Below are 25,180 nucleotides of genomic sequence, written 5' to 3'. Positions count from 1 at the left end.
CCATCCCCCCATCCTGCTCATGCCCCAATCCCATGAAACTGCACACAAGCCCAATTGGGCTACTTCATCTCCCAAGGCTTGGGTTCTGTGAGACAGGTTCTCTGTGTGCAGCCCTGGCTGATCTGCAGCTCACTGTGTGGACTCGTGGACACACTATCTTGAACTCACTTGTCTCTTCGTCTCTACTGCAGGGGTCAAAGGTCTATGCCACCATGCCTGGCTGAAGGTTATTAAATTTAAAATGAATATTCACTCCATTCCTAAGGGGAGAAAGGTTTCTGAAAAGTCCTTAATCACGAACTGTTGGGGAAATGAAGGCTGTCAGTAAGAAGTGGCAAGCCCCAAAGAACGAAATTACCTTTCTCCTTTAGGTAGGTTATCAATGTTACTCAAATTAGCTTTAAATTGCTCAACTCAAGCTATCCTCCTGCCTCAGCTTCCTGATTATCTTTGACTGTGCAAATGTGCCACCACCCCTGGTTTTAAGTCCTTTAAGATCTGGGGCTTTTGCTTTGGGGACCGAGGACTGAACAATGCAGGACCTTCTCGGTGCCACACACCCTCCGTTCTTAGATGTACCTTAAAAGGTGGACCCAGACGGCTGTTGCTCTGTACCTGGGATTACACGCACACCATTATATCTGGCCTTATCAATGCTTTTCTTTGACCTGCGTCCACACTGCCTAAAGCAGCGTCCAGGCCAAACTCCTATACCTTATAATGCTATCTTGGGCCCTCAAGATGACTAACAATTAGAAAGTTTGTAAACACTGGAGTGTATGTGTTGAAAAGGCCAGGCTGATTTCATGACAAGTTTCAAACTGGCAGTTAAGGGGACTAGGCCTAAATCTCTGTTTCCAAGAACTGGGCAATTCCGGGCAAGTCCGGGCCTCAGAAGCTGCCCCGCCTGAGGCAAGGACAATGGGTCAGCAGCAGTTTCCAGACTTTCTCAGCCAAAAGTTTCCAGCCCTCTCACCCCGGGAATGGAATGTCCCTAAAGATGGACCCAATAGATTAACATAGAGGTCACCTATCCCAGAATTCGCTAATATGCTTTATGTCAGGTCTGCAAACTCACTTGGGTGTCTCTATCTTAGTAATGGGGAGAGGAGACACCAGAATGCTGACTTCTGCAGATTAAAACATTCTTTGCGTTTACATACTATGAGCCCAAGGTGTCATGGACCCTAACAGTCTTTGAATTTTTTTTTTTAATTTTAACTTTAATTATGTGTATGTCTGTGCACACAGGTGCGGTTGCTCATGGAGACCAGAAGAGTGTGTTGAGTACCCTGCAATGACAGAATTTGTGTGGCGTGAGTGACTGAAAACCTAAAAAGGAGCTGTATGCACTCTTGACCATGGAGCTATTCATTTTTTATTCATTATTATTTATTCACTTTCCACCCCGCTCTCCGTTCCCTTCTGGGACACCCCCTTCTCACAATTTCCTCCCCGTCCCACTCCACCCTCTCTCACCTTGCCTATTTTTAAAGTCTTAAAAAAAAATCACTCATTTGTATACAACTTCAGCTGCTGGCGGGATGGATTTAAAAATACTACCCAGCTGTTAGTCTTGCTTTTCTTTTGGTAGCAGCAGCAGTCGGATAGGAACTTGCCTAGCGACCATTGCGGTTTCGAGCGGTAAACACAACCGCGCGGCCCCTCCCCACCTCCTGCGCGCTCCGGCACCGGGCGGCCGCTAAGCCCCGCCCCCCGCCTCCTATTGGTCCAGGAGGCGGCGTCGGGCGTGCGCGCGCGCACGCCCCGATGCCCGGATGGCCCGTGGCTTCCGGCGTTCTCTCCGCGGACGGTAGGGGGCGCTCGTCACAGAACTCTGCTTTGTTAACGGGGCCTCCGGGGCCAGCGTAGCCTAGGAGCGGCCGGTGAGGAGCCGCCGCCTTCTCGTCGCTCGAGCTCTGGAGCGACCATGGTCGCTCAGGCCCCGGCCGCGGGGCCTCCGCGCTCCCCGTGAAGGGTCGGAAGATGCGCGGGAAGTAGCAGGTACCCGCTCCGTGGGCGGCGGAGAGTCCCGATCATTCCCTCTTTTCCGCGCCCTCCGGGGCCTACTCGTAACCCGGGCCGGCTCGTGGGGTCGCGGGGCACGAGGCTGGGCGACCGTTTGCCCGCGCTGGGCCCTGATGTCATTCTGCGGCCGGGGGTGTGCGTGTGGGTGGGAGTGGGGGGTGGGGTGGGAGATGGCGCGGTTAGCACGGCGCATGCGCGGGAGGGGACGGAGGGAGGGGGAGGAGGGAAGAGCGGGGGTCTCCCAGCAGGCCCCGCGCGCGGGGGGCCCGCTCCGGGGTCGCGCTGGGCTCGTTGCTGGGGTCCAGGAGGTGACAGGTGCCTGGTCCCGGACTCGCCGGGATGCGGCTTCCGGGACGGGTGGGACTGGGCTGGGCCGAGTTGACTCAGCTCTTCCTGTGGGGCTGGTCAAGTTGGGACACGTCCGGCGTCGGCTGTCGGAGGAGCTAAGTCCTGACATGTCTCCAGCTGGGGTTATTTAAACGCTGCCCCGTTTCCGCAGCCGTCTGCTGGGCGAGCGGGAGACCGACCGGACACCCCTGGGGGACCCTCTCGGATCACCGCGCTTCTCCTGCGGGCCTCCAGGTAAGGGACAGCTCGCCGACGTCGTTTTGCATTTGAGAGCTATTGCCGAAAGACGTTTTCTGTCTCCTTCGTAAATGCATGTATCTATTTGTCCCTTTTCGTAGATGTTTTATAATTTCAAGTTTTTATCGTGTGTGTTGTTGTTTTTTTTCTACTTGTAGGCCAATGTGCAATACCAACATGTCTGTGTCTACCGAGGGTGCTGCAAGCACCTCACAGATTCCAGCTTCGGAACAAGAGACTCTGGTTGGTATTTCTGCCTCGAGTGTGTAAATATAGCTTGTTTTACCAGGTAATCGAGGAAACAAAATTGAAACCTGGATTATCGCACAGTCGTTTTAAGTATTTACCTACAAACTCTTAACTTTCTCGATTGCAATTGCATTAGAGAGTGGTCACTGCGACCTATATTTCCACAGCCCTTCCCCTGACGCAGGCTTTAGAAGTGCACAGTGTGTGGGTGCTGCTGGTTGTGACATGATGTTCTATCACTGTTCTAAATGGTAAACCGAAAGTCATAGAAGCATCCGTGCTTTTTGTGAGGATTTTAGTTATGAGAGGAATGCATAAAATATATAAAGTTCCAGTCTTTGCTCTGTATCTCTTTAAGTTTTCTACTTTATATTAGCATATAAAGGTGTTCTACAGCTTGTCAGTAAGTTACAAAATTACTTTTAATAGCTGCATAGGATTTGATAATGCGATTGAACCTCAGCCTTTAGAATGTGTGTGTATGCAAGTACTGTACTACTGAGCTGAGCGACAGTCTCAGGCTCACGACTACTGGGGGATGTAAAAGTTGCCCATGTGTTTGAGTAAAGTAAGGGTGAGGAAGATAGGGAACTAGAATCCTACGTCCTGGTAACCACATTTGATTGCAGACTGCTCACTCTGCTCAGCAGAGGTCATGGCCGTCTTCGATCCTGCCAGCACGAATATTGCCAGCCCTCGTTTTCCCTTTCTGATGTAATTTCATACATATTTGTGGAGAATACATGTATGCAAGTTAAGTCAGTTCCTACGGTTACTGCTCTGTGGAGTAAAATGTATTGTTTCAGTGGGCATGTCCCAGATCTCCAGTTAAACAGCCTGTTTGTTCTGGGTTTGCCAATGTCTCTCTCTATTTACTCTCGCTCTTCCTTTCCTCCCCCATTTTTTTTTTTTGCATATTTTAGTAGCTTGCATAATTTTCAAGTATAGTTAACCTAAGAAATTTTTTTTTACAAGGACTATAATCTGATGTCTGCCCCATTGAAGGTATCAAATTTGTTTATTTTGATAATTTTTGAATTTTCTTGTAATGCTTTGGAGGAATTCTTCCATTTCAAGATTATGCACATATTTAAAGTATTTTCATATAGCATTTTAAAAACCTTTTCCGGGTAGATCTTTATTCAGAACTCTCTTTGTTAAGTGTGAGATTACAGTGTTGTGTTTTTATAGTAGTTTTTAAAATTAACTTTATCTTGTAAGCTTTGATAAGAAACTGGCTTTCCATTGTAGAGTTTTGATTTGAGTTAATTTAATATGCAAAAATGTAGAACTTCTTGCTTTGGCAGTACGTATGTTAAAATTGATACACTAAGGAGAAGGCTAGCATGACTTCTATATGAGTTACATAAGAAAATTAAGCATTAGTAAGTCTTTTTCAGCTGGGCGTGGTGGCGCATGCCTTTAATCCCAGCACTTGGGAGGCAGAGGCAGGCAGATCTCTGAGTTCGAGGCCAGCCTGGTCTACAAAGTGAGTTCCAGGACAGCCAAGGCTACACAGAGAAACCCTGTCTAGAAAAAACAAAGAAACAAAAAGTCTTTTTCAAATCTTGTAAGAGTGAATTACTTAATCTGAAAATAAGGTCTTAATACCCTTTTTTAAAAAACTGATTTCTATAGGCTGGAGAGATGGCTCAGAGGTTAAGAGCACTGACTGCTCTTCCAGAGGTTCTGAGTTCAACTCCCAGCAACTACATGGTGGCTCACAACTGTCTGATGCCCTCCCTCTTCTGGTGTGCAGGTGTACACGCAGACAGAGCACTCATACACAGAATACATAAATAACAGAGTCTTTAAAACTTTTTTCTTTATTTTTGAAATTATACCATTTCTCCTTTCCTTTTCCTTCTTCCAAAGCCTCCAGTATACCCCTTCTCTCTTTCATGACTTTTTTCATTAATTGTTACATGCCCAGTACATGCTACGTTCCCAGATACAGCCTGCTCAGTCTGAATAATGCCATTTGTGTATGTATGTTTTCAGGGCTGACCTTTTGGTATTGGATAACCAGTTTGTGTGCTCTTCTGGAATAAATAACTGAAAAGTGCATTTTAAAATTGTGCTAAAAGTAGTCTTTAAAAAAAGAAAAAGAAAAGAGTGGTGCTGGAGAGAGGGCTCAGCAGTTAAGTGCATTTGCTGTTGTTACAGAGGACCCAGGTTGGATCCCCAGAATGGATAAGGTGGCTCAGCCCTCTTGTAACTCTAGTTGCAGAGGATCTGATGGCCTCTTTTGGCCTCCAAGGACACTGTTTGCACACGGTGCACTTAAATACATCAGGTGAAATACCAGTATACATAAAATAATAATAAAAGTCTTCAAATTACCAAAAAAATCCACAGAAGTGGTGGTCTGTGTGGTTATCTCAAACTAAAACAGCTGAGTTTGCAGATACAGAGAGCATAGTCATGTTACATGCCTTCCTTCCCAGTTTCTAAACACTCTCTCAGCTTAGTCAGCTCAGTGTACTTACTGTCCTTGAAGCACTTAATAGTATTTTAAAAATAAACTAAATGCCTTTAAAGGTAGTGGTTAGTCCTATTTGTCCTCAGTACTCTGCCATGAGGCCACATTCTAGCCATGTAGACAGAGGCCTGGCACAGTGAGATCTGCAGCCATTGCAACAATAGAGCCATACAAAATAACTGTCCTGACAGAGACAGCCGGCCAAGCAGCCAGGAGGGAGCACGACTGCTCTTCAGAGGACCTGGCTTCCACTCTCAGTACCCACATGGTGGCTCCTAGCCATCTGGAACTCCAATTCCAGGGGTCCAGCACTGTTGTGGTATCCCTGGGGACCAGGGACACAAGTGGTGCATGGAAGTACATGCAGGCAAAACATGCATATGCATGGAACAGACAGAAAGCCAGCAGGCTCTCCGTGCTGGGCATCCACTAGCTATAGAACACGAGTGAACAGGAGCCTTGATCATCAAAGCTGACGTGCAGGAGTGTCTTTAGAGTATCTGTGGCCGATGGTAACATACTTTGATATCAGACTGACGTGGCTAGAGCAAGCTCAGGGACATTTATCATGGTGTTCCTTGGTATCCGTTGTCAGGCTGCCAGGCTGGGCTCACTAGCTGCTTTGTGGGTGACACCTTGTTAGGTAGGTGACAGTTGTCCAGTTTTTATCTTTTTAAGGATTCATTTCTTATTTTATATATAGGAATGTTTTGCCTGCATGTGTATATGTGTACCATGTGGATGTCTGGTGGCTATAGAAACCAGAAGAGGGTGTCGGATCCCTTGGAACCAGAGTTAGATAGTTTTGATCTATCATATAGGTTCTGAGAACTAAATTCAGGGTCTCTATAAGAGCAACAAGTGGTCTTAACCTCTAAGCCTCAGCCCCATCAACTATTGTCTCACTACTGGGAAAGCTGGATTAGAGTCAAATTGTAGCTGGCTACTTGTTTTTATAAATAAAGCTTAATGTTATATATTTACTCTTATAGTTTATGTAGTACTTTTGCTTTTAAGTTGGCTAGACATAGAAAAAACACTTTCTGGCTCTTCTGATATTACTGGCATGCTCTTTAAAGATCATTTGTCATTAGTGAGTGTGTGTGTGTGTGTGTGTGTGTGTGTGTGTGTGTGTGTGAGAGAGAGAGAGAGAGAGAGAGAGAGAGAGAGAATATCTAGCCTTTGCATGTATTTTAAGTGATAAATAAATGATGCATAAACCACATATAAAGAAAACAATGAGTTGTAGCTGAGGGCTGTGATTGTACTCTTTGAATTGTTCATTACCTTGTGACTTTGGTTTCTTTAGCAGTCAGGAATGTGGTATATGATAGATTGGTGATAGGTTTTGCCCTAAGATATAGTCTATTCTCCTACATTCTATAAGCTCCCTTTCAGTAGACTGACGGATTTGTACAGTATAGTAAGAGACTGGATCTCAGCTAGGTTGTGTGGTGGCAAGCAGATGATGGAGCTGTAGGAAGGAGTCAGTGCTCACTCACACACTCCCCTGTGTGTGTGTGTGTGTGTGTGTGTGTATTTGTAGCTCCTGCCTGCAGAGACTACAGTGGATGTTGGATTGCCTAGGATGTTGGTAGCTGCCTTTTGGTGGCCCTAGGAATCTAGAATTGGGTCCCCTGCAAAGCAGCAAGTGCTTTTAATCTCTCAGCCATCTCTCCAGCATCTTGATACCGTTTTGATCAGAACAAATTGAGTTTGATTATTTGACATGACACCAGGATTTGATGACTTCATGATAATTTCATAGTAGCTTTTCCCAAAGCATTTTCTGTCCTAACGCTTAGTGGTGTGCACTTGTACTTAGTGTAAAACCCAACTTTCTGAAGTGCAGCTCGGTAACAAATTGTTATAAGCACGGCGTTTGCTGCCTGTATTGGGCTTCTTTCTGGCCATACATAAAGGGCTTGTGCTGTAGAGTATGTTCATGGTGTAACATCAGCTCTTTTTCTTTTCTTTTACAGGTTAGACCAAAACCATTGCTTTTGAAGTTGTTAAAGTCCGTTGGAGCGCAAAACGACACTTACACTATGAAAGAGGTGAGCAGAACTGAGGGGTGGAGAGCCGATGGCTTCATGGTTACATACAGGCATCTGTGGTGGTTTTTCAAGTTTGAGTGAGATTGGCCATACAGATTTTGTAATGAGCAAGGACATTAAGTTTTGTGATCATTTGAACTGTAATTTGAAGCTAAAAATTCTAATTTACATGAATTTCTTCCTCCTTTCCTTTCTTTGAGACAAGGTCTTTTTTTTAAAAAGATGTATTTATTTATTATATGTGAGTACACTGTACCTGTCTTCAGACACTCCAGAAGAGGGCATCAGATCTCATTACAGATGGTTGCGAGCTACCATGTGGTTGCTGGGATTTGAACCCAAGACCTTCAGAAGAGCAATCAGTACTCTTAACCAGAGCCATCACTAGCCCCTGAGACAAAGTTTTACTATGTAGTCCTGACTGTCCTGGAACTCACTATGTAGACCAGCTGGCCTCAGACTCAAGAGAGATCCACCTGCCTCTGCCTCCTGAGTTCTCTTTTCTCTTTTTCTCTTTCTGAGACAGGGTTTCTCTGTGTGGCCCTGGCTGCCCTGGAACTCACTCTGCAGACCAGGCTGGCCTTGAACTCAGAAATCTGCCTGTCTCCACCTCCCAAGTCTGAGATTGAAGGCGTGTGCCACCACTGCCCAGCGGATTCCCTCAATTTTATCCAAGGACTTCTTGGGCATCCCTGGATCCCAGCTTAGAACTTGTACAACTGCTGGGCAGTGGTGGCGCACGCCTTTGATCCCAGCACTGGGGAGGCAGAGGCAGGCCGATTTCTGAGTTCAAGGCCAGCCTGGTCTACAGAGTGAGTTCCAGAGCAGCCAGGGCTACACAGAGAAACCCTGTCTCAAAAAAAAAAAAAAAAAAAAAAAAGAAGAAAAAGAAAAAAAGAAAGAAAGGAAAAAGAAAGAAAAAGAAAAAAGAACTTATACAACTGTTGGGATGCTCAGTGGGCTGATTCATAGACACAATGTTGTATTCTCTGCCTTAACGTTTATTAGTAAAGTATTGTTTTCAGCTAGAGGTTGGTCAGTTGTAGACAGAAGTTTTGCATGGCTGAGATATAAGTGTTTCTCTGGCTCACTTAGGTTAAGGCTTGTTTACTTAAAACACTCAAGTTCTTGTGGCAGGTTAGGGGCTTCTTCTCAGCTACACATTTGGAAACGTCTCAAAGAACACTTTGTTGGAGGAACCCAAGTGTCCTTTCTGTCCCACTGACTGTCAATACTTTGTGATCTATAGACATGTAAAAATTGCCTTTCAGATTGATTGGCTCCTACTTAGCTAGTTAAAGTCTCTTTAAGTGTTAAGTGATGTTTTTAAGGTCATTAACTTTGGATTGACCTTTATAAAGGTTAGACAAATGATAAACAAGTATGGATTTAGTAGTAGGTAGATATGAGAAAATCGATGAAGGCCATCAAAAAGATTTAGTGCTTATGCTAAGCTGTGTGCAGTAGGTCAGCTGTCCTCCTGCTCTCTGCGGGGAGTTGGCTTCAGGACACTGCCTGCCAAGTCTCTTACTTAAACCGTGAAACTGTCTCTGTATGGACATCACCTCTTAGACATTAAGTTATCCCTAGAGTATCTGTAATACACAATGTGTGTAGTTGTTATACTGTATTCTTTAAGGAATAGTGACAAGGAAAAACATTTCTACATTCAGGATGGATGCCAGGAATATTATTAGACCCACAGTCAAATGGATCTGTGGGGGTGGGACTTACAGATTGTTTATAGTGTCTGATACCAGTTTTCAGTTACAAGATCTTTATTCTAGGACACTTGAGAATGTAGTGAGCTAGTGTGGTAGACAGTACGCTGGGATAGGTGTCATGTCCTGGGTTAGTTTCTCATCTCTGTTTATGTTTTTATTTTCCCCCCTGTGGTACTGGGTGTCAGATCAAGGGAGCACATTTTACCTACTGAACGACACTCGTGACCTTGTTTTCATACAGGAATAACAGTTCCCTGGGGTGTCAGGATGGTGAGACTGTACTGACAAACCTGTGCACTGTAAAATGCTGTCTAGAGTTACATTGTTGATGGGCTCGTTTTGGAATGACAAAGTATGTTGCTTAAGCTGCCATAATGGAGCACATGGAATATAATAATAGTGATGGTTCGGGCCCTGGACTGTTTGGTGAAGACTATATTAATAACTGAGAATATTCCATTGGGAGATGTTACTCATGATGTCCTGTCTTCCTCTGTGATGACCTCAGAGCTGTAGAAGTATACGTTTGTGACATGTCACTATTCTAATACATTGCTGTATTTTACCTTACTCTTTTTTTTTATTCAATTTTTTTTTAAGATTTATTTATTTATTACATGTAAGTACACTGTAGTTATCTTCAGACACCCCAGAAGAGGGCATCAGATCTCATTACAGAGCCACCATGTGGTTGCTGGGATTTGAACTCACAACCTTTGGAAGAGCAATCAGTGTTCTTAACCACTGGGCCATCTCTCCAGTGTCCCCCCCCCCCCTTTTTTTTAAACCTCTTTTTTCTTTCCTAGTATCATATGTTAGTATCTAAGTTTCTGGGAAAAATTAAAATTTATAAGAAAAAAAGAAAAACAGAAAATACATTTAAGTAATGTGGAGAAACAGTTACTTCTATTTTCATCAGTGTGGAAGTATTTAAAAGAAGCTTCTACAATACAACTGTTTGGTCTTGTACATGATTATGGGTGTGGCTGTTAGTGTAAAGTGTAACTTGTTCAGTTAAGTGTGGTATTGCTGAATGTATAATGTATATATTCTATGTGATTTCCTTAGTACTTAGAAACCATATTTGTGTTTCAGATTATATTTTATATTGGCCAGTATATTATGACTAAGAGGTTATATGACGAGAAGCAGCAGCACATTGTGTATTGTTCAAATGATCTCCTAGGAGATGTGTTTGGAGTCCCGAGTTTCTCTGTGAAGGAGCACAGGTAAGCCTTGTGCGTGGTGGGTTATAAGAACAGCGAGCGGCTGTGCATGGGGCTGGAGAGATGCTCAGTGGTTAAGAGGACCCAGGTTCAATTCCCAGCGCCCCCATGGCAGCTTACAACTGTTGGTACTGCCAGTTCTATAGGATCTGGTGCCCTCACACAGACATACATGCAGGTAAACATAAAAAACATCTTAAAGAAGTACCAGCTGGGCGGTCACTGTTTCTCACCTCTGTCAGAGAGGAACTGACCATGGATACAAAATGCTAACATTGGGTGTCATTTTTTGAGGCCCTACTGCGATTAACAGTAGTCGTAGCATATTGTGTGGGAACCTGAACTCTGGAATCTTAGTTTTGATTGTGTGTGTGTGTATGTGCATATGCCACTGTGAGTGTGTGGCAGTCAGGAGTCAGCTTGTCCTTCCACCATGTGGGTACTGGGGATTGAATGCAGGTTACCAGGCTTGACCTCTTTTGAGACAGGTCGAGTCGTTAGTCTGTGGGTGTGTAAATGGATCTGACATCTCTCAGCTGTAGGCTCTCTACTCACATGTTGTTTTTTTTTTTTTTTTCTTTTCTTACAAGGAAAATATATGCAATGATCTACAGAAATTTAGTGGCTGTAAGTCAGCAAGGTAGGTAATTTTGAATATTATAAACATAGTATAACTTAATAACAGTTCTTTTTCATGTAAGATCTTATGTATCCTAGTCTAACCTTAAACTATGTAGCTACGGACCCTTGAGCCTTAAAAAAAAAAAAAAAACCACAAACCTTTGAGTAGCTTTTTGTTGTGTATGTATCTGTATGTCTGTGTAGGGTGGGATAGATACATGGTGTATACCTGGAAGTCAAAAAACAGCTTGGCGGAATTGGTCTACTTTTTACATGGGTTCTGGTATCCAGCTCAGATCTGTAGGCGTGTGTGGCAGGCACTTTGACCTCCTGAAACATCTTACCAGTCCCCTAATCATGTTTTAAAGACTTGGATGTTGTCTTAGTCAGGGTTTCTATTCCTGCACAAACATCATGACCAAGAAGCAAATTGGGAAGGAAAGGGTTTATTCGGCTTACACTTCCATACTGCTGTTGACCACCAAAGGATGCAGGACTGGAACTCAAGCAAGTCAGAAAGCAGGAGCTGATGCAGAGGCCATGGAGGGATGTTCTTTACTGACTTGCTTCCCCTGGCTTGCTCAGCCTGCTCTCTTAAAGAACTAAGACTACCAGCCCAGGGATGGCACCACCCACAAGGGGCCTTTCCCTCTTGATCACTATATTGAGAAAATGCCTTACAGTTGTATCTCATGGAGGCATTTCCTCAACTGAAGCTCCTTTCTCTGTGATAACTCCAGCTGTGTCAAGTTGACACAAAACTAGCCAGTACAGATGTATACTTCATGTTTTAAAGACTTGGATGTATACTTCTTCATAGAGTGCAGTTCTGGCTTTAACCCTTAGCACTCTAAAAAGGCAAAATATCACTGTGTGCTGCTTTCATTTGTGTTTGCTTCTGGCTCTCTTTATTATTTTTAACTCTTTCATTGCCTACCAATTTTTTTTTAATAATTATTTTTGGGTGTATTAGTGTTTTGCCTGCATGTCTGTCTGTGTACCATCTGTGTGCAGTGCCTTTGGAGGACAGAAGAGCCCATCAGGTCTCCTAGAACTTGTTACAGACAGTTAACGACTGCTGTGTGGGCTGGGAATTGAAGCCAGAACTTCTGGTAGAGTAGCCAGGGCTCTTAACCATGAAGCTGTGTTCCCAGCCTCTACTTTTTTGTTGTTTTGAGACCAGATCCCCATAAATTATCCAGGCTCATTTGGAACCCAGGCTTCCTGCTCCCCAAGTAGCTGACGTTTGTTCATTTATTCAGCACTGCTGAGAGTTGAACTTAGGCTCACACACCCTTGCGTTTAGAAAGTACTGTACTAGTTAGCTGCCCCAGCCAGGCTTTGACTCATCTCATTCTCTCTTAAAAAATTAAAGTGACTTCTTTCATTTCACTTTATTTGTATGGGTGTTTTTTCTGTCCTGCTGTATGCATGTATACATGTGCACCACGCGTGTGCAGTGCCCAGCAAGGTCAGAGGAGGAGCATTGAATCTCCTAGGACTGGAATTAGACTATTGCCACCTCTGGAAGACCTTCAAGTGCTCTTAAGCACCAGAGTCATCTCTCCAGCCCCTCTTTGGAAAAAATAATTATACTGCCTGGTGTGGTTACACAGACATTTAATCTCAGCAAATGGGCGGATGGACTTGTCCAGCCAAGTTTACATAAAGAGACCCTGTCTCAAAAAGGCAAAAAGCAAGTTTTAATTATGTGTGCGTCCCTTTATGTGAATATGTGCACATGAGTGCAACTGATCTTAGAGGCCAGGAGTGTCAGCTTCCCTAGAGCTGGAGTTAGGGAGTTTTGAGCTGTGGTATCTAGGAACTAAGAGTAATCCAGCCCCATGATTCTCCTTAAAAGTAAAAGAAAGTACATTTATTCGTGTTTAAGAGCATCCTTATGCCATGATGTGCATTGGGAAGTCAAATTGGATGTCTTGTTAATCTCTGTCACGACCCTGGGTTATCAGGGTTTCTTCTGAAGGACAGGTAATGTTAAAAGCTGCTTAGTAGAAGCGTGATCAAACCTCAGAATGCGTTGAGATGTTTCAGGAAGTAATATAATACCTAGGTAGGACCGTGAAAGAGTGGGGTTTCATCTCTTCTCTTCTCTTGCCCCCCTTTGTATTCTTGCTCTTGTTTCTTGAGTGGACACTTAGCATTTTTAGGTAAGCATCATTTTAGCTCTCCTTGGCAGTTCTTTTTTAGTGACTTGAGCACAGGTCCTTGTGTGTGCTTCACAAGCATCAACTCTGATGTTGAGCTACTTACTGAGAGAATTGGTTATTTTTGGGATGCAACCTTTTTGAGAACCTAGTAAAGGCACTTGATTTTCATTCTATAAGTGTGTACATGTGGATAGTGTTTTATTATTATTATTATGGTTTTTTGAGACAGGGTTTCTCTGTATAGCCCTGGCTGTCCTGGAACTCACTGTTTAGACCAGGCTTGCCTCGAACTCAGAAGTCTGCCTGCCTCTGCCTCCCAAGAGCTGGGATTAAAGGCATGCGCCACCATGCCCGGCTATTTTTTTTTTTTTTTTTAAAGAAAGAGTTTCTCTTTTTAAAGACAGGCTCTCACTATTAGCTATGGTTGGGCTAGAACTCATTATGTAGATCAGGCAGACCTTTAACTCCCAGAGATCCATCCACCTGCCTCTGCCTTCTAGACTTACATACCGCCATGTCTCCTATTAGTTGTATTTGAATACTAGTAGCTGTGGGCTCTGAAACCCCGTAATCCTTACCGTTACCCTTGAACATAGCTACTGTGTTCAGAAGCTTGCTTGGTTTCTAGACTGAATCAACCATTCTCTTGCGATCCCACTATTCCCTTCTATATTCAGAAGTCACTGTGTTGTGTGTACAGTGTGTTGTAAATGGCACCAGGATCCTCCCTAAAAAAAGAACAAAGTAATTAGTTTGGTAACTGAGACCTGTGGTTTTCGGCTTCTGCCTCATGATGCTGAGGTTACTGGGACCTGCTAAGGCTCTTTATGTCATGCTATACAGTTATGGAATCTGATAGTATTTTACATTTTCTCTAGTAGTCACTCACTTAATAAACTTTGACAGATTACTGACGATTTCTCTTGATGCTGTGTTTCAGTTTAGTTAAAAGTAATTTTGAAAATCCTAGGTGAGCCTGTCACTCCCGTTACTTTATTACATCTGTTTTATAACTATACACAGCCCAAGACAGAGTTCCCAGGTAGCATAGCCTATCTATGTATTCCCTTTAAAGTTTGTATTATGCCATAATACAGGACAGTTCACTGCGGTCACCCAGTGTTTGAGGAGCTCGGCAGTGCCCAGCTGTGGTCTCACGGTTGATGGATGTGCTTTAGGCGGTAGTCTAGGGTATGGATTGTGATTTTTGAGTAATTTTGTCCATTCCAGTTCTGGAACTTGGATGTTTTGAGAGCTTGGTCTGTGAAACTAAGTACAAACTACACCTGTCTATCTACATAACTCTTTTAAATTCATTATTTTTTCCAAGCTAAATCGTTCACCTCCCTCACCTCTCTTGGTGAGTGGTACCACACATTCTTCATCTAGTTAGACTCTTGGGATCACTTCCTTTTCCTTACAGACATCTAGTCTTAACCAGTTTTTATGTCTTAATTTTTCTCAAGTTGATTGTCTTAGTTAGGGTTTGCATTGCTGTGAAGAGACAACATGACCAAGGCAACTCCTGTTATTAAGAAAAACATTTAGTTGGGGCTTGACTTAATACTTCAGAGGATTAGTCCATTATCCTCAAGGCAGTAAGCATGGCAGCATGCAGGCAGATGTGGTGCTGGAGGAGCTGAGAGTTCTATACCCTTATCCAAAGGTGGAAGGCAAGTAAGAGGCAGGTTTCTTCCACATTGGGCGGGGCCTGAGCAAGGGAGCCTTAGAGCCCACGCCCACAGAGACACACCTCTTCCAACCAGGTCACACCTCCTCTAGCCAGGCCACACCCTGGGCCAAGCATATTCAAACCACCACTTAAATACTTTAACTACATGTATATATGTATGTATGTGTATATGTGTGTGTGTCTATACACACACACATATACACATACACACAGAGTATACACACACACACATACACACACAGTTGTCTTTGTATTTCAAATACTGTTTGCTTGTTTCTGTGCTCTGTTTGCCTTCCCGTGTGGACCTCCTACATGCTAACTGAGGCCTCCTCCACTGAATCACTATGGCTTGACAGTCTCACTGAGTTGCCCAGGCTGGCCTGCTGGAGATGATTGCTGTAGTGTAAATCACCGTGCCCAGTTGGGAGTGGTGGTGGGTTTGTTGTTTTTTAAATTCTATTTTGTCAGAGTGGTTTGTTGCTTTTTTTGTTGTTGTTGTTCTTTTTTTGTTTTTTTGAGACAGGGTTTCTCTGTGTAGCCCTGGCTGTCCTGGAACTCACTTTGTAGACCATGCTGGCCTCGAACTCAGAAATTGGCCTGCCTCTGCCTTTGCCTTCCAAGTGCTGAGGTTAAAGGCGTGTGCCACCACCACCTGGAGGTTTGTTGCTTCTTATTTAGGAGTTTTATGATTGCTCTCTGGGGAGAATAGTTCTGTGAGCTAGGAAATTAGCTTTATTTCTTGAACTAAAACCCTTTAATAGTGAGAAGTTGCAAGATGGCCTCAGGCAAGATTATAGAACTGCTTGAATAACTGTTGAGAAGAATAACCTTGTATGTGACTCAGCTGAACACGCATGGCTCTGTGCACAGCGACCCTGCACTTTACTGTTTGAGTACAGAGGAGTTTATTATGTTGGTGTCAGTCACAGGAACTGTTTGCGTGTTCATGATTTCTCACATACTAATCCTTCAGTCTGGAGTGTCTGTCCTATGCTAACTTCAGCGTAGGCGATTCCAGAATCTGTCCTGATAGCTCTTCAGAGCCCCTCCCCCACGTCTACTAAACATTTTTGTTTCCCCTGCTAGTATATCTTAAAATTTGCTTATTTTGCTTCATAATTCCTGTTGAATTTATATCTCCAGCATGCAAATGACTCTTGATACAAATGGTTAATAGTTGTTAAAAGGTTAGATTTTGTATTGGGCATGTGTTAGACTGGTATATGTTGAATTCTTGATTTCTTTGTTTTGATCCACTTTTTACTTTCTCTTACAATCTTCAGACTCTGGCACATCGCTGAGTGAGAGCAGACGTCAGCCTGAAGGTGGGAGTGATCTGAAGGTAATACTTGCATAAAGTTCTTACTCTAACACACTTTTCTCTTTAAAATATCCTGTCTGTAAGTGTGGGTGTGTGTATGTCCTCCAGCCAAAAGAAAGAGGTGATGCTCACCTGGAGCTGAGTTACAGGTGGATGTGAGCTGCCCCAGACATGAGTGATGGAAACCAAACACACCCCAGCAAGAACAGCACATGGTCTTCTTCTCTGAGCCACCGCTCTAGCTTCATGACACATAGTTCTTGAAAATTGGGAGGGTTACATAAAACAGGGTGTGGAACAGCCAATGTTTAATGTTTATTTTGCAATATTTTACTTTCTTTTATGTACTTAGGATCCTTTGCAAGCGCCACCAGAAGAGAAACCTTCATCTTCTGATTTAATTTCTAGACTGTCTACCTCATCTAGAAGGAGATCCATTAGTGAGACAGGTACATAGGGACATTATGTGACATACTAAACAGTTGCTTGGTGTTTCCATTTTGGGTCAAATGACCCTTTGACAGAGGTCTGAGACCTAAGACCACTGAAAACCACATGGTTGCATTATGATTCATCACATTAGCAAAACTATGGCTATGAAGTAGCAATGAGAATAGTTTTATGCTTGGGATCACCACTATGAGGAACTGTATTAAAGAGTCACAGTGCCGGGCGATGGTGGCTCTCATCTTTAATCCAGCACTTGGGAGGCAGAGGCAGGCGGATTTCTGAGTTCGAGGCCAGCCTGGTCTACAGAGTGAGTTCCAGGACAGCCAGGGGTATACAGAGAAACCCTGTTTCGAAAAACCAAAAAAAAAGAGTCACAGTGTTAGGAAAGTTAAGAGCTGCTACCCTAGACTTCTAATAAAAGGAGATGAAGTTGTTCTTTGTTTTGGGACAGGGCTTCTATATAGATCAGGTTGACCTTTGCATAGTCTTTTTCTTTTTTCTTTTTTTTTTTAACTTTATTTATTTAATGTATGAGTGCTCTGCTGCTCTTAACCACTGAGCTGTTTCACCAGCCCAGCCTTATTCTTAAAGCTTACTGTTGATGGGGAAATCGTGTACTGTTGAATCAGTAAAAGCACTAGGAGGATTAAATGAGTAACTTGTGGAGGTAACGTCCACAAAGAAGGTTGCAAGCTTAGAAGTAGAGCTTATGTGTAGCTGAACAGATCCAATGAAACACTGCTGACTTTTGAAACATTAATGGTTCACTTCTCTGTTTAATATAATTGAAATTAAATTTTGTTGCAAATAGGTGCTGAAGATATTTCAATCTCAAATCAGTCCCAGTACAGGGAGTTTTAACCCCATGTCCTTTAATCTATAGAAGAGAACACAGATGAGCTACCTGGGGAGCGGCACCGGAAGCGCCGCAGGTCCCTGTCCTTTGATCCGAGCCTGGGTCTGTGTGAGCTGAGGGAGATGTGCAGCGGCGGCAGCAGCAGCAGTAGCAGCAGCAGCAGCGAGTCCACAGAGACGCCCTCGCATCAGGTAGTGCTTGGGTTTAAGAAATTATCTTACTTTTTAATATGGAAGTGTCTTGTCTGCCAGAATGTACACCACATGCATGCAGTGCTTTGAGGCCACAGGAGGGTGTGGAGTCCCCTGGAACTGGGGTTAGGGATGGTTGGAGCCACTGTGTGGGTGCCAGGAAAGTGGGTTGACTACCACATCTCTGCCCTAGTTTTGAGTGCTGCAGATTAAATCCAGGGCTCTGTGCGCACTGGGCAAGTGTTCTACCAGTTAATTACATCCCCAACACCCAACAGTCAGTGAGCCAACCTCTCTGCGGATCTCTGCCTATCTAGTTTCTTAGAATAGAACCTGACCTGCTGTCAAAACAGAATATATATATATATATATATATATATATATATATATATATATATATATATGCTCTTCTAAAAATCTTCCATATTAAAAATTTGTTACTTTTTAAACTTAAGTGAAAATGCTTTTAATACAACTGTGTTTTGCTTTGTTTTAACTTACTTATGAGAACATTAGTCTCAGTAGTTTTACCCTTTATTTACAGGGAACACTATGCCTGATAGTGTTTCAAATAATTTGTTAAAGGATCCTACAACTAATTATTACATTTAATAAGACAGGCTAGAACTTGAAAGCTCAGCGGTTAAGAGCCCTGACTGCTCTTCCAGAGGTCCTGAGTTCAACTCCCAGCAACCACATGGTGGCTCACAACCATCTATAATGGGATCTGGTGCCCTCTTCTGGTGTGTCTGAAGACAGCAACAGTATACTTAGATATAATAATAAATTAATCTTAAAAAAAAAAGACTACTTTTATGTCAAGCTGACTGTATTTTCTGGAAGAGAAATGATGTGTCTGCAGTTAAGCAGCATCTTGGTAGCAAATTGAGAATGCCTGTGTCCTGAATTCTAGAGCAGTGTATTTTTATCAGTTGTAAGTAAGTTGATTTGCGGATGAACTTAGTGTATGATTTGAAGTTGAATCTCTTGTTTGCATTTTTGTGAGACAGGGTCTCTTATTTAGTTCTGACTCTTGGCTGTCCTGGAACTCACTGTATAGACCAGGCTGGTTTTGAACCTACAGAGATCTTCCAGTCTCTGCCTCCTGAATGAATGCTAGGATTAAAGGCATACACCACATGCCTGGCCTGAAGTTGAATCTTTTAATCTCAGCACTCAGGAAGCAGGGACAGCAGAGCTCTCTGAGGTAATAGCCAATATAGTGTCACATGAGGTAATAGCCAATATAGTGTCACATGAGGTAATAGCCAATATAGTGTCACATGAGGTAATAGCCAATATAGTGTCACATGAGGTAATAGCCAATATAGTGTCACATGAGGTAATAGCCAATATAGTGTCACATGAGGTAATAGCCAATATAGTGTCACATGAGGTAATAGCCAATATAGTGTCACATGAGGTAATAGCCAATATAGTGTCACATGAGGTAATAGCCAATATAGTGTCACATGAGGTAATAGCCAATATAGTGTCACATGAGGTAATAGCCAATATAGTGTCACATGAGGTAATAGCCAATATAGTGTCACATGAGGTAATAGCCAATATAGTGTCACATGAGGCCCCAGGCCAACTAAGGCTGCATCGGAAAACCCAGATGCCAGCTTGGTGTTTGTGTGTCGTCACTAGCACTCCGTCACACTAGCCTGTGAGTCAGGGAGGCCTTCGTCTTCCTGTGTTTAATAGGATAAACTCACAGTGGTGCTTCAGATAATAGTAGGTGTGCATATAATCACACACGTAGGAAAGGTCATTGTGGAAGATCTTTTTATGGTATTGTGGGAACCTTAACCAAAGAAAGATGAGTGGGGCTTAGAAACTCAGATTATCTTACTGAGAAAAAGTTAGTGTGTGGATTGATTTAGGAAACAAGATGTGGCTGGAGCATGGGTATTGAATAGGGTGGAGGGTGTGTTTAGCTGGACATTTGAAAATGTTAATGCAGTCATTCTGAGTGTAACCTCGGGGCTAAGGGGCTCTGACTTTTCCTTCATGAGGTAGGACTTTTGAGTAAGGTAGTAACCTTGAACCCAGTCTATGTGGTCTGGGGCTGAGAAGGAAATAGTGGCTCGGGATGAACCCGGGAGCTCTAAATGAGGCCCAGAGGCAATGCATTTACATTCGCTGCATTCTTCCTCCATAGGATCTTGACGATGGCGTAAGTGAGCATTCTGGTGATTGCCTGGATCAGGATTCAGTTTCTGATCAGTTTAGCGTGGAATTTGAAGTTGAGTCTCTGGACTCGGAAGATTACAGCCTGAGTGACGAAGGGCACGAGCTCTCAGATGAGGATGATGAGGTGGGTTTCTGTGTCTGTCAGCCTTTTAGTAAGATGAAGAGGCCATCTATTCAGAGTCTCTGGAAAGTCTTGCTTTTTCATTTGTTCAAGATAGAATATTGCTTTGTGGATTTGAGGTGAAATTTTATAGTTTCTTTGCTTGATTTATTTATTTAGATTTATTTGTTATGTATACAGCATTCTGCCTGCATGTATGTCTGCAGGCCAGAAGAGGGCACTAGATATGGTTACTAGCCACCATGTGGTTGCTGGGAATTGAACTCAGGACCTTTGGAAGAACAGACAGTGCTCTTAACCTCTGAGTCATCTCTCCAGCCCTTTGCTTGATTTATTATAGTCTCACATTACTAAATAAAAAACTTAGAGGAGAGTTTGAACAATGTTTTTAAACTTTTTTTGAGTTGATGGGGTGTTTTTGTTTTGTTTGTTTTGCTTTTTGAGACTTGGTTTTTTTTTTTTTGTTTTTGTTTTTGTTTTTGTTTTTTTTTTTTGGTTTTTCGAGACAGGGTTTCTCTGTGTAGCCGTGGCTGTCCTGGAACTCACTTTGTAGACCAGGCTGGCCTCGAACTCAGAAATCCACCTGCCTCTGCCTCCCAAGTGCTGGGATTAAAGGCCTTCGCCACCACGCCCGGCGAGACTTGGTTTTTCTGTATGGCCCTAGCTGTCCTGGAACTTGCTTTGTAGACCAGGCTGGCCTCAGATCTGCCTGCCTTTGCTTCCCAAGTCCTGGAATTAAAGGTGTGCGCCACCACTGCTCTGCTAATGATGGATGAACATTCTCATAATGGCTGGACCACAAAGTTCTCCATTTGGTCTTCCCATTTATGTATGTATGTGTGTGTGTGTATTTGTTTTTGAGACAGGGTACCACCGTGTATCCCTGGCTGACCCTGAACTGGCTATCTAGACCAGCCTGGCCTCAAACTCATGGGAATCCTCTTGCCTCTGCCTCCTGATTGCTGGGATGAAAGGTGTGAGCCCCTACTTCTGCCCCTCCCTTCTCAGTACTGATTTGTTTTTCACCAATGTAAAGCATGCAACGAACAGTGTCCAATAGGACCCGAGTATCTCTTTCTCGGGAGCAACTCTACATTTCTAGTTGTTTTCTGTCTAATAACTCTAAATTTATAAAATGTCTTCTTGAGTGTTTTGTTTGGTTTTAAGTATCTAACAACTCTTGCCATTGCGAGTAAAGGTTTTCCTATCCTGCGTTTCCTGCTTGCCTTGAACTGCATTTAACTTTCTTTCAGAACTCTTCGTCCACAGTTAATGGCTCAAGCTGTTTGTTTTAAGACTTACTGAGAATTCTGGCTTCTTGGTTGAAGGGTTGAATTGATGCTAATGAATTTGTCTTACTAGGTCTATCGGGTCACAGTCTATCAGACAGGAGAAAGCGATACAGACTCTTTTGAAGGAGATCCTGAGATTTCCTTAGCTGTAAGTATATAGATTCTTCAAAGAAATAAAACACAATGTTGAGATCAGAATTAGGACTATAGGTAGTTGTGAGCCACCACGTGTGTGCTCAGAACCTGAGCCATCTCTAGCCTGTCACTATTTCATATAGGTCACCTTTTGTGTGTGTGTGTGTGTGTAGGGGAAAGTACCTAGAGTCTACTCTATTAGCTAATTTCTGGTATATAGTATTAGATATATTCCTCATGTTCTTTGCCTATTTATGTAAAATATGAAATGCTGAAAATTAAGCTACATGGTATACTTTTACCTTAGCCACATTGAAGTTATTAGCCTTGCTATGAACACTGACTGAAGAGTTACTGTCTTTTTTATTGAAGGACTATTGGAAGTGTACCTCATGCAATGAAATGAATCCTCCCCTTCCATCACACTGCAAAAGATGCTGGACCCTTCGTGAGAACTGGCTTCCAGACGATAAGGGGAAAGATAAAGTGGAAATCTCTGAAAAAGCCAAACTGGAAAACTCAGCTCAGGCAGAAGAAGGCTTGGATGTGCCTGATGGCAAAAAGCTGACAGAGAATGATGCTAAAGAGCCATGTGCTGAGGAGGACAGCGAGGAGAAGGCCGAACAGACGCCCCTGTCCCAGGAGAGTGACGACTATTCCCAACCATCGACTTCCAGCAGCATTGTTTATAGCAGCCAAGAAAGCGTGAAAGAGTTGAAGGAGGAAACGCAGGACAAAGACGAGAGTGTGGAATCTAGCTTCTCCCTGAATGCCATCGAACCATGTGTGATCTGCCAGGGGCGGCCTAAAAATGGCTGCATTGTTCACGGCAAGACTGGACACCTCATGTCATGTTTCACGTGTGCAAAGAAGCTAAAAAAAAGAAACAAGCCCTGCCCAGTGTGCAGACAGCCAATCCAAATGATTGTGCTAACTTACTTCAACTAGCTGACCTGCTCACAAAAATAGAATTTTATATTTCTAACTATATGACCCCCAAATTAGACAACATGGGTATTATTTTTATACATTAAAGCCAGAAAACTGTCTTAGTCCACATAAAATTCACTTATAATTTATCCTGGAGAGTAAATATGGTGAATATTTTCTTCCTTTTTAGGGAAATTTCACTTGTTTATTTTATATTTGTGTTTTAAGTAATTTGCATTGGCTGTTTATATTTTCCTTATATTTTAAATAATCTCCGCTTGGAAGGACTTTGGAAGTGTATGTGAGAAGTCCTTTCCATCTCCTGCAGATGATGGTGGACCTTCCTCATCAAGGGCTACAGAAGTACTTGATTTCTGTTTTTTTTGTTAATAATAAGAACATTTAATTTATTTAGTGTCTTTCATGTAAAGAGTTAAAGACTATGTGAAGGATTGTATATTTAAGTTATTGAAATTCTGAAACTGTAGTAATCTAAAATGTGTGAGTTGTGGGCTGCAGAGAAGACTCAGCCAGTAAAGGCACCTGCTGTGTACACCCACTGACACACATTTGATCCTTGGAACCCCCAGGAAGAGTGAACCAGTTCCACAAAGTTGTTCCCTGATCTTCAAATGGATGCACGCATGCACGCACACACACGCGCGCGTGCGCACACACACACACACACACACACACACACACACACACACACACACACACACAGTTTTAAAGGCATGAATTGCATCTGGTGGTATGTAAGTGAAAACACACGCCTTATTTTCCAGCATTTTCAGCTTTTTGTCATAGGGGTGTGGCACAAGTGTTGCAGTTTGTCCCAGGTTGAAAAGCCTGAGGCTGGTAGAAGCGCCTTTTTGCCTCAGCTCCGTGGTTCCTGGTGGTTGCCTATGTTTCAGGCCTGTACTTAGGCTAGGTTTAGAAACCAGCCCATTCAGAAAGACTGAATCAGAACATGGATAAAGTGAACTCATTCTAAGATGACTCGTCTATCCATGTAGATTAATCTCCTGGTTCATAATAGGCCTCTTCCCTTTGATTGAAGGGTCACGTCTAAGTATAGAAAACATAAAACTGTAAGGTAGAGGAAGCGAAGGATAGCTTTGTATTAATGTTGCGTTAAAGCTTCAGAGACAAGAACAAGAACACTCCTCCCACGTGACAGCATTTGAATAGGAGGCGGTGGGTGCGGCAGCCTGGGCAGCTTCAGTCCCGATTTACAATAAAGTACCTTGTGTGTTATTAGTTCTTAAATGTTTATTTAGAAATGGCATTGATGTTATTTATTTGCAAATAAATGGTTTATTGAAGAATTGTGAAAGAGATTTGTCTTACACATTTTTTTGTCAGTGATTTTGTTTTTAAAGATTTGTTCATTATATGTGAGTACACTGTAGCTGTCTTCAGACGCACCAGAAGAGGGCGTCAGATCTCATTACAGATGGTTGTGACCCACCATGTGGTGGCTGGGAGTTGAACTCAGGACCTTTGGAAGAGCAGTCAGTGCTCTTAACCACCGAGCCATCTCAGCAGCCCCCATCAGTGATCTTTTTATAATTCATTTTTATTTTATGTTCATTGGTGTTATGGCTATATGTCTGTGAGGGTGACAGAAACCCTGGAACTGGAGTTACAGACAGGTGTGAGCTGCCCTGTGGGTGCTGGGAAATTGATCCATTGCTCTCCACCTTTTTAAAATTTGTGTGTATGAATAATTCGTCCACATGTATATGTATTGTGTGCATACACTGCCTTGAACTACATGCATGCAGTGCCTGAAGAGGCCGGAAGAGGGCATCAGATCCTTAGGACCCGAGTTCCAGGCTAGGAGCCTAACCCTGTCCTCTGTAAGAGCAGATGCTGCTCTTGACCACACAGCTGTCTACATGCCGCCTTTTTTTTTTTTTTTAAGGTTTATATATTTTATGTATATGAGTACACTGTAGCTGTACAGATGGTTGTGAGCCTTCATATGGTTGTTGGGAATTGAATTTTAGGACCTCTGCTGGCTGCTTGCTCCGGCTCAAAGCTTTATTTATTATAAGTACACTGTAGCTGTCTTACTATAAGAGGGCATCAAGTCTCACTACAGGTGGTTGTGAGCCACCATGTAGTTGCTGGGATTTGAACTCAGAATTTCTGGGAGAGCAGCCAGTGTTCTTAACCACTCAGCTATCTCTCCAGCCCCTAATAGCTACAAATTTAAATACTTTAGGCAATTTTGCCTAGGGATTTCCCAATATATTATATTGCAATGGATTTTCTTTTGAGTCGGAGAAATGTTTGCGATTTAACTTAAAGTTAAGATACTTGTGTGGAGGAGATGGCTCAGTGCTTGTCTTGTGCCCTGATTCCATCCCCAGAAACCGTGGATATGGTGGCACTCATCTGTAACCACAGCATGAGAGATGACAGGCAGACCCACAGGCGAATCATCTGGAAGCTTGCTGGTCAGCTGGCTTGCAGTATGCATCATGACAGAAACAAGAGGCTACCACAAGGTGGAAGGCCGGAGACTGTTAGGTTTTGGGTGTTGCTAAATACTGGCCCTGGTTGCCTCCAGGGGCTGGGAAATTCTCACTTAAACCCAGATGATGCTCTGTAATCTTGTCCCCCAAGTTATCCCCGATTGGCGAATAAAGATGCCTGCAGCCTGTAGCTGTGTGGAAGAGAGACAGGTGGGGTTTGGGGGTCTGAGGCAGGAAGAAGAAAGAGGTGGAGAGAGGAGAGTGTAGGTGAGTCTGGAAGAAGTCAGTGCTCTTAATCCCTGAGCCATCTTTCTAGCCCCATATAGCAGTCTTTTCTAGTTTGTAGATTTTTGTTATGTTTGCAAACAA

General features: G+C 43.1%; 1 protein-coding gene across 4 annotated transcripts; it reads left to right on the top strand.

The window, feature by feature from the left end:
• Positions 1–1,797: 1,797 nt before the first annotated feature.
• On the top strand, positions 1,798–23,681 carry Mdm2 (transformed mouse 3T3 cell double minute 2). 4 transcript variants are annotated; one of them, NM_010786.4, is made up of 12 exons: positions 1,798–2,004; positions 2,528–2,610; positions 2,772–2,856; positions 7,327–7,401; positions 10,221–10,354; positions 10,942–10,991; positions 16,117–16,175; positions 16,507–16,603; positions 17,488–17,651; positions 19,819–19,974; positions 21,334–21,411; positions 21,771–23,681. In NM_010786.4, exons 3-12 carry the CDS (start codon positions 2,776–2,778, stop codon positions 22,344–22,346), a joined length of 1,470 nt encoding a protein of 489 aa, NP_034916.1. In that variant the 5' UTR covers positions 1,798–2,004; positions 2,528–2,610; positions 2,772–2,775; the 3' UTR covers positions 22,347–23,681. The 4 variants fall into 4 exon arrangements, with proteins under 4 accessions (NP_034916.1, NP_001275515.1, XP_030100798.1 ...); XM_030244938.1 differs by having other exon boundaries at positions 1,842–2,004; positions 2,772–2,902; positions 21,771–23,664; NM_001288586.2 differs by lacking the exon at positions 2,772–2,856.
• Positions 23,682–25,180: the final 1,499 nt, after the last annotated feature.

Source organism: Mus musculus, chromosome 10 (assembly GCF_000001635.26).
Source record: "Mus musculus strain C57BL/6J chromosome 10, GRCm38.p6 C57BL/6J".
Classification (NCBI taxonomy): Eukaryota; Metazoa; Chordata; class Mammalia; order Rodentia; family Muridae; genus Mus; species Mus musculus.
The sequence above is the reverse complement of the archived record's forward strand: the minus strand, read 5'-3'. Positions and strand labels throughout refer to the sequence as shown.

Coding starts and splice junctions, on each gene's coding strand:
- Mdm2 (NM_010786.4), top strand. CDS start 2,776: ATGTGCAATACCAACATGTCTGTGTCTACCGAGGGTGCTGCAAGCACC. Junction 10,992..16,116: donor AGTGGCTGTAAGTCAGCAAG/GTAGGTAATTTT, acceptor TACAATCTTCAG/ACTCTGGCACATCGCTGAGT. Junction 21,412..21,770: donor ATCCTGAGATTTCCTTAGCT/GTAAGTATATAG, acceptor TTTTTATTGAAG/GACTATTGGAAGTGTACCTC.